Raw genomic sequence first — 14,243 nt, forward strand, 5'->3', positions numbered from 1 at the left:
ATTGAACAACTTCATGTACATTAAAGTGTAGAGAGTTATATGTGCCTACGCATGATCATCTTGATCTCAGTGGCCTCAAAATATGATTTAGAAGACATCCCAGTGCAGCTGTAACAAATCTGTTAATCCAAAAATTACACGAAGGTTCGTCATTCAAAAAGGCGAATTATCTATTTATGCCGAAAAATAAACGTATGGCTCATCCTGCATGATTTAGAAAATGAAATAAAGTCTCATCCACAGTTACAAAATAAGAAGATGTAGTTGAAAATAAAACAAAATGACCGGATTTCACAGCACACTCACCCGAAAGAGGAATACGTATCACACACGAAACCGCTTTCATCAATATTGGAGCATTGTACTATACATGGTGAATGTTTGCTTTGCGTGAATCCAGTTTCCGAACACAAAAGCTATACTCTTGATAGCTTAGTCAGGGGAGCGCAATTGACTGAAAAAAAAAAATCATATCAATGACATACTTCAACAGACTAAATAGAGAAATCACAGGCCTGCTTCTTAAAGAGTTAGTATTGATATTATACGCTCGATTTATTTAGTGCTCCACTGTTAATCGAGCGTAAAATACAATTTTGGTTATTGCTGAAAGCAAAACAGAAGAACACTTCGAATCGCAGCGTTTATGATTATATCATTATGCTTTACTTTAATGTAGCTTGTAGATACATGCATAGTACTTCCCGTGTCCGAGGCACTCGGATAGAGGTCATGAACTTCATGTCCAGTTTTATCATTTTTAGTATGTCAGTGTAGTTCATTCTTTTAATGCTAGATTTCATGAGCCCCCCCCCCCCATGCTGAGTATGATATATCAATACCCGCCTTCACATGTGCAAAATAGCGCGTTATTGAACATGCTCCCATACTCGAGGTTTTTTTTCCAACTTCTCAGACAAAAGAGCGTACACGCGAGGATTGTACACTTTTTGGTTCAGACGCTCCAGCCACCCTCGGAAACTTGAGGTTTTTTTTGTTTTTTTTTGCAACCGTTCACACGTACAGAAAATAACCCGCTAATTGCCAATCGATGAAACTATTGTTCTTGTGCCTCACAGTGGTGTGGAGAGCACGCTGTTGTTAATGATGGGAATAAAAGAACTCAATAAAGTTTCTAAACCCGACCGTTCAAGTACTGCCGGGGCAAATACCGCGCTCATTCAGAAATATCAGCAAGATTTCTGAGGTTATGCATCGCGCTACTGGTTCGCACTAATTTTCTGTTGTGTGTGTGTGTGTGTGTGTGTGTGTGTGTGTGTGTGTGTGTGTGTGTCCACATGTGCAAAAGACTGGAGTTTGAAAGGGTAACAAAAATTGAGTTCTGTAACATGCTAATTTGTGTACGTGTGAACCCCCTATTACAGGTATGTTGTAAGACTTTTGTTGGACTTTCCTACAAAAGGAGGTTTGTGATTCTAGCCTGCTCGCTTGCTGTGTTCTATCATTTATTTTGCAGTAACGTGTCTGTTTATATTGCTGGTATGCCATACGGAATATTGTACCATGAATCCACCTTCCTGGGGACCGTTTCATGAAACTTTTTGTCAGTGAATTACACTGACAACTGTTAAAAGCTACTGAATCCTATTTCAGGTTATAAGCAGTCTGTAAACCGACCGAACGGCATAATTCTATTAAAATGTCGCCTTATCTTGGCTTCTTTAACAGTAAAAAACCAAACGTTGAACAGTATTGGTGTATTACACATTAATGTTAACACTAAAACAAAACAAAGGGGTTATTCGTCGCTTCATACTTACAATCGAATCACGTGTCAAAAAAATAATGATAATATAAAAAAGGTCCCGAATGCCGAAGAAAATATCGCTTTCCTAGATGCCGCTGCAACAAGCTGAAGTTTATAGTGTAAGAGCTATACCTACCCAATTACACAACAGTAGGCCTACATAATATCATGGCAACATTTATATTGAAACTTCTTTCGATCTCACACTAGTACCACTGCGTGTGAAAATTAGAATGAACATAACGGACATATCAACTGAGAAGTTCCTCTAGATACTTCTTCCCGACTTGGCGATCATCATACAGTAAAAGACGTGACTATTAATTTATTTGTATCGAATGTAAACTGTTTACTGTAAACGAAAAACACTATACAGAGTGCCTCCTCCGTTTATTGTCTTTGCCGTAACCATGGAGCTACTACGAAACCAAACAAGAAGCACGCATGGACGGCGCGTTTCATTGAACTTGATAACCACGTGTTTCGCACTTCGGCACATATTGCACTGCGCGAAACGTAGCGATTACCGTACTTGTGGCGGACTTACTGACTTTGGTCAAGGAATGAAAATGGAATACATTAAGAAAAATATTATGATATTGAAATACCGACATCATGAAAATGTTTGGAAACAACGAATGATTATGGAGTATAGAAATGAAAATGCCAAACAAAGATTTTCATTCGCTCATAGGGAAGCTCTCTAGAAGAGATGAAAGCATCTCCCCTCGTATGGCAGTATAAGTTTCCCCAACAAGCTGAGGTTAGTGAGGTATACACCAGGGCTCGACACTAACGGTGGCTCGGTGGACCGGGGCCACCAAAAACGCACGTCGGGCCACGAAAAAAAGTCGGATGTTTGCCTTTACTTTTGGAAATGGACAGCGGTAACAGTCGACTCCGTATAAGATGCTAAAATAAATGTCAGATGTTGTTTTTGTTTTTGGAAATGAATAACGGTAATATTCGACTCCGTACGGTGCTAAAATTAATGTCAGAAATTCGATTTTGCGTTCGGAAATGAATAACAGTAATATTCGACTCCGTACGGTGATTAAATAAATATCGCATGTTTGCTTTGACTTTCGGAAATGACTACTAATGATATACAACTCCGTACGATGATCTAAATACCGGATATTTGCTTATGCGTTCGAAAGTGAATAGCAATAACATTCAGCTCTGAAAGATGTTAATATAAGTGTCGGAAATTTGCTTTGACGTTCGGAAATGAATAACAATCATATTCAACTCCGTACGACGATAAAATAAATGCCGGATGTTTTCTTTCAAGCTCTGGACTTGTGGAAAGATAATAATGTACGTTCATCACTTTTTTTTTCATGATTCATTCAAGAATTTCGGGAGTCTGACAGCCATCGGATCTCGTTACGATGTTTTTGTAATGTTTACAGACAAGTATGGCAAACATAAGAGCAAGGCTTCATAGAAGATGAATTACCCTGGTGGCAATCATTGAACGACAATTTCAATTCAATGGGCAATCGTCGGGACCACTCGCGATGTTAGAAAAAATAAACACCTCAGCATCGAGCAATTTCTATTATTGAATGAGCAATCGTCGGGACGATGTGCGACGTTTCAAACTCATACCAAACGGTGATTTAAGTTCAATGGGCAAGCCTAGGGACGATGCGCGACGCTTTAACAATTACTAAACGCGTCTCTGACCAGTGATTCAAGTTGAATGGACAATCGTCGGGACGATAAGTGCGACGTTTGAACAATTATGGATTAACAAACTCTCCACGGAACGGTGATTTAAATTCAATGGTCAATCGTCGGGACGATGAGCGACGCGAAACCATCACCAAAACCTTTACAAAACGGTTAGTCAAGTTGAATACGCAGTCGTCGGGGACGATGTGCGACGTTTGAACAATCACTGAAACGCTTCGCCGATCGACAAAAGACCTCCTTAATTGATTAGTCGCGACGAAAAGAGACGACTTCGTTCCGACTCGTCGGAACCATCTTTTGTTGATATTCATAATGAGCCAAAAAGAGCGCAGTAATGAGCACATGAGGCCCAAAATTTGGATCGTCAGGGACGATTGGCGACGTTCTTTTGTCTCATATCGTCACGACGAAGATATCTCCCTAACACAGTTTTTCTGTTGTGCCTGTTGTTTAGCGTACATAATGTGTATTATGCGTTTCCGCGTTTGAATACCAACTTTTGGTCTTTACCGAGTACAACTAGAGGCCATTGCAATATACTGGACATCCATTTTCTCCTAAAGGGGAGGATAATTCTTTGTGAATACACATTTCTCAAGAGAAAACAATACAGTGCTTTGGGAACCATACATTAATTTTCACTTTAATAGTAGAGAAATTATGTCCGTTGCACCCTTTTGTAATTCCTCATGTTGTTCGAATCAAAATGACTGCAGTCACTTTCTCTGCTTTCATTTATTTTTATCTTCTTTTCCTCGCCTGATTTCTACATATCACTTCCTTGAGTCACTTCTTATTTATTTCTTATTCATTGCTCTTTCAATGTCGGCAGTAATGTCGAGAGTCAATCTTCATCGATGGGGCAGAAAGAAAATAGGCATGGTAGTTCTGTTATTTTGTTTTGAAGAGTGTTTCATGTGCATTTTTCTTTCTACACTCTCATTCACCATGCAGAAGTGAGGAGAAGCAAGAATTGCTCTGGAAATATTCATTAGACTGTCTCAAAGACTACGTGACGGAGGACGTACTGAGTGAGCTCACGTCACAATAGATTTTACGTCGTCAGCTTGCGTCATATGATCTCAAACAATATGCTGTCTGAAATAATTCGCTGAAGAGGCTTCCTACGGGAGCCAGCTGACCTTGGTATCAAGTCTATGGGGATTTCAGAATTCAGTATGGAAATCGGGTCAATATTTAAACAATCTATAAAGTAACATGGTCCGTGACATTGAAACCTGCCTCATATTGTGCGATTTTGTCGCGCAATTTATAGCGATGCGATGCGTTTCAATGCGACTCTGCTAAACAATATCGCGTATTGCTCTTCTGGGATGCAGGATAATTGAAACGAAAATGACATATAAATCTTGCAATTCCTGAGACAAACAATCTTCTGCAATTCGACTTCGCTTCGAAATAAATCGCACAATCTGAGCGGGGCTAAGAATATTTCAGAACGTAGCTGAATTCTAGAGGCTCACCAAATTGTAGGATAGTATTCGTATTTTTTAAATTCCGTACTTCTTCAGATGATAGCCATCAAACCTTTACCCATTGACATTCCTCCACTTATTTCTGTTGTTTTGTTGTTATCCATGCTAGTCTTAATGCACTCTGGTACAAGGCTTCAGAAGCACGACGTAATTTACGTGTCATTCGCAGAAAGCAAATTTCTCTATTCTGACGTAGTAAACATCATGCCGCCGAAGGAAGTTCACTGTAACATAATAGGGATGCTTCCACTTCGAATTGTAATGTATTTGTGTCAAAATTCTGTCATGGTTTGTCATATACAATACGAAATCAGAGTAACTATGGCGGTAGCTGGAAGAAAGACCGATATATCTTTTACTGACTATTAGTTCCAATAACAACCTTTTGGGTTATCATGCGTATAACGATTATTGATGCTGATGTCAGTTTTTGTTAGTACAGGTTATGTTACTTTTTACAAATAGTCCGATCGTAGTCTCGATATCTCTTTCGATACCTCAAGAAGTGCTTTTCGTTATACGTATATCTAAAAAGTTTTATCTGAAATCAGAAAAAAAATATGCTGTTGATATCAATATATCACACAAGGTTATGAAAAAGCATTAAAGGTTTTACTCGTAAATTGTTTGTACAATACAATAAATTATAAATTTTGCTGCTTTTATACTATTTGGGAAATAAAGGTGATCACATGTAATTTGCCGTTCTTTTTATCATTGGTACTATTGCCTAAGCTTTGACTATGACAAGATCTTCTTTAACCTATACTTCACAGTTGAAGGGTTTGTTGTATATTCTTTTTTCCCCTTTTGCTTCTTCTCTTTCTTCCTCAAACCTCCGAGGATCGTTGTCTGTGTTGCATATTCCTGTATAGAATTCTGTCACCTCTTTGTCACGGTATAGTCTTGTTTCCTCTCATGTCGTCAAGATATTTTTTTTTTTTCATAGAAGTAGTCTTGTTGCTGTCCCCGTCTTTTCTCATGCTCATTATTTTGTTTGTTGTTGTTTTGTATGTAACTGTTTATCCGTCTGTCTCTTAGTGAGCTGCCAAACTATTTGTGCCTAACTTTTTGTGTTGCTTTTTTGCTGTTTTCAATCAATTTTTGCATCGAGCTTTTAATACAAGAGGGGCCCGCACTCTACAAGCATTGTCTTTTTAGTGGGTCCCTCCGTTTTTTTTTTCCACACAGTGCATACTGACAATTATTTCATTTTCGTTTATATACCTCAGCTACTATTGCAATGTATCGCTACTGTTAGTTTTTCTATTATTGTTGTTTTCTCTGTACAAATTTCATGCATTGTTTCTGTCACTCAAGAAAGTGAGATTTACGTTCAAATATTTTATTGTGGAAAAACTAATATATTTGAACTTGAACTTGAACTTGAATTCTAATTGTGCCCTTTTCGTTTTTTCGCGTAATTCACATTTGTGTAGGTCTAGTATTTGTTTGTAAGCTATTGGAATCCGTGAATTACTGAATTTGGAAATTTGGATAGGTTTTCATGAGAGTAATGTTATCCCTGTATAAAACAGGTGCATTATGTTGGAATTATTATAACCAAGTTAAAAGAGGATATTGTTGCAAGACATATAAACTAATTACCACAAATTTTGAATTTGAATATTTTAGCCATTTCGCAACCGATTTTCATCAAACAAACTTTAAATTCCTCTTGAAATGGATACTCTGTAACATTTCATAAGTAGTTTTTAGTATCTCGCGAAAAAGTTAAGAGCTAAAAAAATCCTCATCTCCACCGAATGTCCATCCCTTTAAATTCTTACAAAGGGCCTTGGAAGACAAAATAAAAAAAGTGCAAACGAAAACACCTCTCCCTTTCCCTCAAACACCACAGCACATACGAACACTTCCAACGTTGGATTTCTCTGACAGTCCTTGGCAGTATGGGACTGAAACTCCTTTGCCTCGTTCCTGGGTTGTTCTACTGGAGGCCATGTCTCTCACGTCACGTTTCGTCTACGAAATGAACATTTTCGTCGATCAAATGACTGATTTCGTAACGAAATAAGTCATGCGACATTTTTCGCGCCCCATATCAAACTACGGTCTTTGTCCATGGTGGTTTAAACCATGGTTTCAATTGTACCACCTTCGTGAATTCAGGCTAAAGGGATCTTAATAAAGAATAGTCTATCACTGGAACTCACGGAGAGAGGACCTCCTTCTTCTGCCTCGGTCTCCCTTTTCCTGCCCTTAATGTCCTCCATTCGGGAACCTTGTAGCCTGTGTATTAATTCTATGTGGATTTCAGAATTCAGTATGAAACGGGTTAGCATGCTGAATGTTTGTTGGAGATTGATTGAATATTGCCCAGCGTGTGGAGTGTCTAAATGACATGCATGATGGTGATTTTGGACGCCAACATGAGTGTTACACTCAGAATAAGTAATAATGAAAAAAAAAAAAAAAAACAACTGTGGGGAGAAGCTGTGAAGACTTCCAGAGGCATAATATCCTATTTTTGATGGGTTATGAATTCTAAGTTATCTAAATGATAAATATAGTAGAACAATTATCATAAAATATATTGAACATAGTTAGATATTTGTCTTGTCACATGAGTGATATTGAGGGTATCATGAACCAACAAAGTCAAAATGCATTTTGCACGAGATGTTTCCTTTCACATGCTAAACCTTTGATAATGTTTACTTTGTAATGAGTGTAAATTTGTACATTTACAATATTTTTGGAATAATTGCAAATTATCTCTTAATTTGTACAATCCGTAAAATAACAAGACACTACGTGTTACGTTGTATATGTTTACAGTATATGTCTCCTATCTGGATATCATGTATTCAATTATTTTGTTACATCTGATGTATTTTTTATCATTCATTGAGAAATATGAAAATAAGAAATGAATATTCATGGCTTGTCCTATGTTCGCACGTATCAAAATGGGGTGGCCGAAAGAAGCCGAAACCATGTGAGGTGCAGCAACGTTCGTCAGAAACCGGAAGTAACAAGTGGAAATCTTGACACAAAATGGCAGCTGACTAACACGTACCAGACGATATACATACCTTCAAATTCGGTATCTCTTTTCTACTCATATCTCTATTCCGTTAACAGGTGGCCTATACGCGTATACAATTATCTTAAAGGGACTGTACAGTACTGGTTGAGGTAAGGATTGAGGTCTATAACATTCTTAAGTGAGATAATGAGAAACCTTTCATGAAATAAGAAAGAGCATGTTATTTTAAAAAAGGATTCAACGTTTATTTGATGAAAATTGGTTTTCAAATGACTGAGATATCAAAAAAGTGATAAAAATAAAAGGCGACAGGCCACGCCTTTCATTAGGATCTCTTTCTTTCACCTTGTTTTTTGATGTATCAGCGATTTCAAAACCGATTTTCGTCAAATAAACTTTTGATTCCCCTTAGAATTGCATATCTCATAGAGTGGTTTCTTAATATCTTGCAATACGTTAAAAGCCAAATCCTCGCCTCAACCAGAACTGCACAGTCTCTTTAAGATTAATTATCATTTTTCGCTTTACAAAATTGTAACACTGTAAATTCGTAATTTCCTTTTTTTTTTTTCGCTTTTCGGCATTTTACTGAAAAGTGAACCTTCCATGTGCATTAAAGCCGGAAGCAACAACATGATTTTCAATACTTTTCATTCCTATATACACAATATACGATATACAATACGTGAAAAACACACACAAGCACACATACACGAATATATATATATATATATATATATATATATATATATATATATATATATATATATATCAATATATGTATATATATATTTATATATATATTATATATATATATATATATATATATTAATATATATATATATATATATTAATATATATATATATATATATATATATATATATATATAGTGTGAAAAGAAGAGCAAGGTGGACGTAGCTAGGGTCAACGTGCCTGTTTATTGCCGCCGAGCTTTCGGTCCCAAACGGACCTTCATCAGGGCTGTAACGATACAAAAATGACTCACTCGTATGGCTACACTAATAAATAAATAAATAATAAATGGTCGAGACCCCTTCTCGCAGTCTATATATATATATATATATATATATATACATATAAGTATAGGAGTTGGACAGGTAATATTTGGAGAATGAATAACATTCATAGTAGGAAAAAAAATCAATTAATCTCAAAATGAAAGCCTTAATATGTTTACTTATAATATATATATATGTATATGTATATGTGTATGGTTATATATATATATATATATACGTACATATACATATAGATGCAGCCATATAATATATAAAATGTATAATGTAAAGCACATTTTCAAAATAACCAAATACATACGCAGAGGCAACACAAATTTTGATGTGCACATACTACGCTTGTTTATTTTGCATTCCTAAGCTCATATAAACCACAAATATAATTGAAAGAAGAGGTAAAAGATCACAAGTATTTACTAAACAAAAAAGATACGTATATACGGCACTACATGCACAATAACAATCATCTTAGTTACGACATAACACAACTTATAGAAAACTAGCCATGCCACCAAACAAAAAACGAATCATGTAATATGTATGTGAGCTTATAAACACTTCTGTCATTTATCTACTCAGGTTCCGTAAGGAATGCATAGATTCATCTATAATCATATCAAAATAGAAGGGAATATACATGATAAACATAATCATCGTCTTGGCTGTTAAACCTCCATAGAGAGGACAACAGAGACTTGAATTTGATTAGAATAGTGTTCCTATAATAGTGAAGAGTAAACTTTGACTTTGACATGACTGAATTTAGCTAGTTCGACGTAATTCGTACATAATTGCATTATCACTTCAATGAAAAATAGAACATAATAAATTGAACATAGAGAAGCAATAGATTAAAAAAGATAATGTAAAGTCGTATCAAACAGAATATGATGATACTTGAATGTATTTCAAACTTCTGAAATTGATCAATAAGAGAAATTCGTAGACGACAAATTATCAACTTATACTTGCCACAAGGTTTGGTATCGATGATGGGTTATGTAACCATCAAAATCCAATTCATTATCAATAAGCATCTATTATGTCATCTACACACATACATTCTTGTATTGTGATGATACAGCACAACTCGTCTGTGCATTGCTTACCTCTCTCTATCACATGTTAAGGTGCAAAATATATCGATTGTTCCTTGAATATGGAGTATCAATGACCTAAGCTAAATGTATGCTGCTCATTTCACACCTCTCAATTGTTCCATTCTTAAAGATTATATATATTGAAATGTTGTTATTCTTTTCTGAGAATAGTTCTCAACTTTTGAGAAAAGTCAGTTTACCAATGTCCAGATTATCACAGCTATATCAATGTAACACCTCAGGGAATATATCTTCCGTCGCTTACGGAATAAGGAATATCAATATCATAAACACACAACTTACACATTTTGATAAAACTGTCACACTTTGAACGTTATACAAATGCCTCAGTATTTCTCACCTTTTCTTCTTATAATTCTCTCTATCTGTGAGAAAATCCAAACATTGCTAGCTTCGGTATTATGTTCTACTCCATCACATCAGTAAAATGTGCCATTTGCCTCTTATACGGAATAGAAGTCTACTAATATCAGAAACAAAAATCACGGTGCTCCTTGCGCTCCTTTTATAATTTTTCAGCTTGAAAGAAAAATCAGAACAATTCTGATTCTCTGCATTTGAGATGAAATAAGAATGGGAGACTTATATTCTAAACGAAAGAATGCTTTCTCTATACATTTTTTTTTTTTATCACGAAATAACCAGCATAAAAAAAAAATTGGCAAAAGATTGCGGAGTCATAAACTTGTGTCATTCTTTCACACAACTCTCTGTGCTTTGTGTATATAGATGGCAATGTGCTTCATTACCACGTTACCATTGCAATTGATCGACAAATCTACGTAAATAGCACCGAATTGATCAGTGTTTTAGAAGTAGCCATGATAAAAAAAAAAAAAAAAAAGATAATGGGCCTACATACTCGAGAAGGATTCAAACCTACGACCTCCTTATCTCCAGACAGGCGTCATCTCCACTAGACCACCGAGCATCCTCAAGACAGCAAGTGTTGGCTCTAATCCTTGTAGCATGCAGTGTGTACTGCGTAATTCGTCAAATTCATTCTCTAAATATAAAATTCATTTTTAACACTCACTTACAAGCTACGGCTGTATAGGTTGTGAGTGATATGAATCTGTTTATCTGTGTAGACCCTACATGAAATAGCAAGAACGACCAAACGCACTTAGTGTATGTCAGAGGGCACGTAAAATAATGTTTATACACTCCAAGTGCACAAAGCTGTAAAATCTGCACATTCCAACATTAAAAGGCTATCAGCCTGATTCCTCTCTTTTTGCAATAATGTGGTATAATTTGTTTGTGTTTCTCTATACACATACATAATCGCACACCAGATTCCATCCAAATTGGGAGAAATGCGCAAACTACTTCAATCATTAGAAAATGGAATGCAAACGAGATTATTTCTCATCTGATTTTAACCAGATGAAGACAATGTCAATCTGTACAAATCCACAAACTTATCAAATTTACATTGTTTCTGTGACGTCACTTCTTAATCATCTGTCAACTCACTAATAACACAACTTACATCGTATCGCTAATTGATTAAAATCAGATGTAACTGCGTAACAACAACAAACGCATTCATCGAGTCGTTATCATTTGGTAATTGTTCACCTACGTATGGATTTTCACACGAATGTGTATAGACTACCAGTTACAAGGTATTCATATTCTCCAAGCCATTGGATAATGTATATAAAATTGCTGATATTAATTTGCGTAACCTTTCTGGCATAACATATTTACATGATTCAAACATAACGTAAAATATCTTGTCAGCATCAAACTAAAGAACATCATACTGTCATGTACATTTCCCGATTATTAAGTTATACAAGAAAAGGGAAACAAAGTGGAAAAGACAAGATAAAAAATAACTGAGTTCACATAATATCACAAGCAACATAATTATTCATGGATGGAAATACATGTGATATCCCACATATAAAGCGATATAACACTTACAAAATGACAGATAATGCATTACACCGTACAACTTGTAAACATATTATTATGACCAATGGAATCAAAAGTGCAATTTATGAAAAAGGTTCTGCCATTGTTTCAAATCAAATTTGACTGATATGTAAAAGCTAAAGTTTGATATAATTCATGGAAGGATCTTTGTTTTCGATATGGTATATTCAATAGTAAACTACATCACCTATTAATAAGCAAATGATAATGCAGTAGCTATACGTCTGTACAGCTGCATATACATATTTCATTCATTGCAATCGATTCACTGAATGACAAAGATTGCTTGACATGAACACACAGGTGAAAATCTTAATAGAGTGCATAGATATATTGTGAGCATGTAAAAATAGTACTTCCTTATCAAAATAGTTCACATCTCACTTGCATTATAAACGACATCTCATAATACTTATCTCAGAAGGTGAAAAGGAAAGCAAAAGTTGTCATTTGTCAAACATACTTCAATTAAGCTTTCAAATAATCACAAAAGACTACATTTTCAAAACTATTTGCTGCTCTTGATAAAGTGTCGTTGTAACGACTTTATGGGTATCATAAAGTATCTCTGTCATTCTATAACAGCAGGAATATTATCCATTTGCATAAAACACATGCATATAATGTAATGCATTTTAGAATGCGAGAACACGTATTCTGATTATCGTCAAATAAAGTCTTTCTTAATTCACAGACCTTTCGGACTGCATTATCTCCCAGCTGGCACTAATCTCATTCTACCGACTTCAACTGACTAACGAAATTCAGTTCATATGAAAGTTAATACCTTGAGACGGTAAATGCAGACTCAAATATCAAAAGGACGATATGTCTCTTGAACAATCCTTATTGAAGTTGCGATGAACTGTACTTTAACGCAAGTTATATCAAGTAAAAAAAAAACAACAAAAAAAAAAAACAAAACAAAAAACAAAACAAATTAATGCAGGCCTGTAGTGGACATGTTGCCTATTTACAAGTCGTGATCTAATAATTACGAAATGCATGCACTATAGAAGTATAAGTCATAAGAAAAGTACGGTTATTACAACTTGTGACCCAAGAAATCATGTTTGGAATTCACTTTAACTGAGATATGATAATTCGTATTGAGATACCAGATATTGATATTGAGTTTCTTTACAGGTTTGATTATATACATAAACGTCTCATCAACATCATGTGAAGGAATAAGCTATTCAAGCACCCGAGGCACAATATGTTTTACGGGGGAAAATGACTTGAAATTCATCCGGCCATACTCTCACCCTTTTAAAGGTGTTTCATCAGATCATTAGCTCTCAAGTTTCGTTCACAACATCAAATTTACCATACAAAAACTACTGTTCGACATTGGACATTTGGACAAATATGCAAACTACTGCAATAATTACAAAATGGAATGCAAACGAGATTATTTCTCATCTGAAATTCATCAGATGAAGACAATATCAATGTGTACAAATCCACAAACCTTCCAAACTTACATTGTTTCTGTGACGTCACTTATAAAATCATTTGTCAATTCACTACTAACACAACTTATTTCGTATCGCTAATTGATTACAATCAGATACAAACTGCGTAACAACAACAACAACATTGTTCAGTTACGTATGGATTTTCACACGAATGTGTATAGACTACGAGTTACAAGTTATTCATAATATCCAAGCCATTGGATAATGTATGCATATGTGCTGACATTAATTTGCGTAACCTTTCTGGCATAGCATATTTACATGATTCAAACATAACGTAAAATATCTTGTCACATCAATCTAAATAACATCATAAGCTCACCCTTTTAAAGGTGTTTCATCAGATCATTAGCTGAACATCAAATTTACCACACAAGAACTACTGTTCGACATTGGAAATTTGTAGAAACACGCAGACTACTGCAATCATTTGAAAATAGAATGCAAACGAGATTATTTCTTATCTGATTTTCACCAGATGAAGATGATTTCAATGTGTACCAATCCACAAACCTTCCAAACTTACATTGTTTCTGTGACGTCACTTATATAACCTTCTGTCAATTCACTATCAGCACAACATTATGGTTAATTGATTAAAATCAGATGCAACTGCGTAACAACAACAAAAACATTCATCGAGTCGTTATCATTTAGTAATTGTTCAGCTACGTATGGATT

General features: G+C 35.3%; 1 protein-coding gene across 1 annotated transcript in view; it reads left to right on the top strand.

Annotated features, from left to right (window-relative positions):
- The window catches only part of LOC140246985 (retinol dehydrogenase 12-like), a 29,206-nt gene extending 24,686 nt beyond the window's left edge, over positions 1-4,520 (top strand). The window contains exon 8 of the mRNA XM_072326291.1: positions 4,424-4,520. Within this exon, the coding sequence (XP_072182392.1) occupies positions 4,424-4,520 (97 nt within the window). The remainder of the gene's footprint in view (positions 1-4,423) is intronic.
- The last annotated feature ends 9,723 nt before the right edge of the window (positions 4,521-14,243 follow it).

Source organism: Diadema setosum, chromosome 3 (genome assembly GCF_964275005.1).
Source record: "Diadema setosum chromosome 3, eeDiaSeto1, whole genome shotgun sequence".
In the NCBI taxonomy this organism is placed as follows: Eukaryota; Metazoa; Echinodermata; class Echinoidea; order Diadematoida; family Diadematidae; genus Diadema; species Diadema setosum.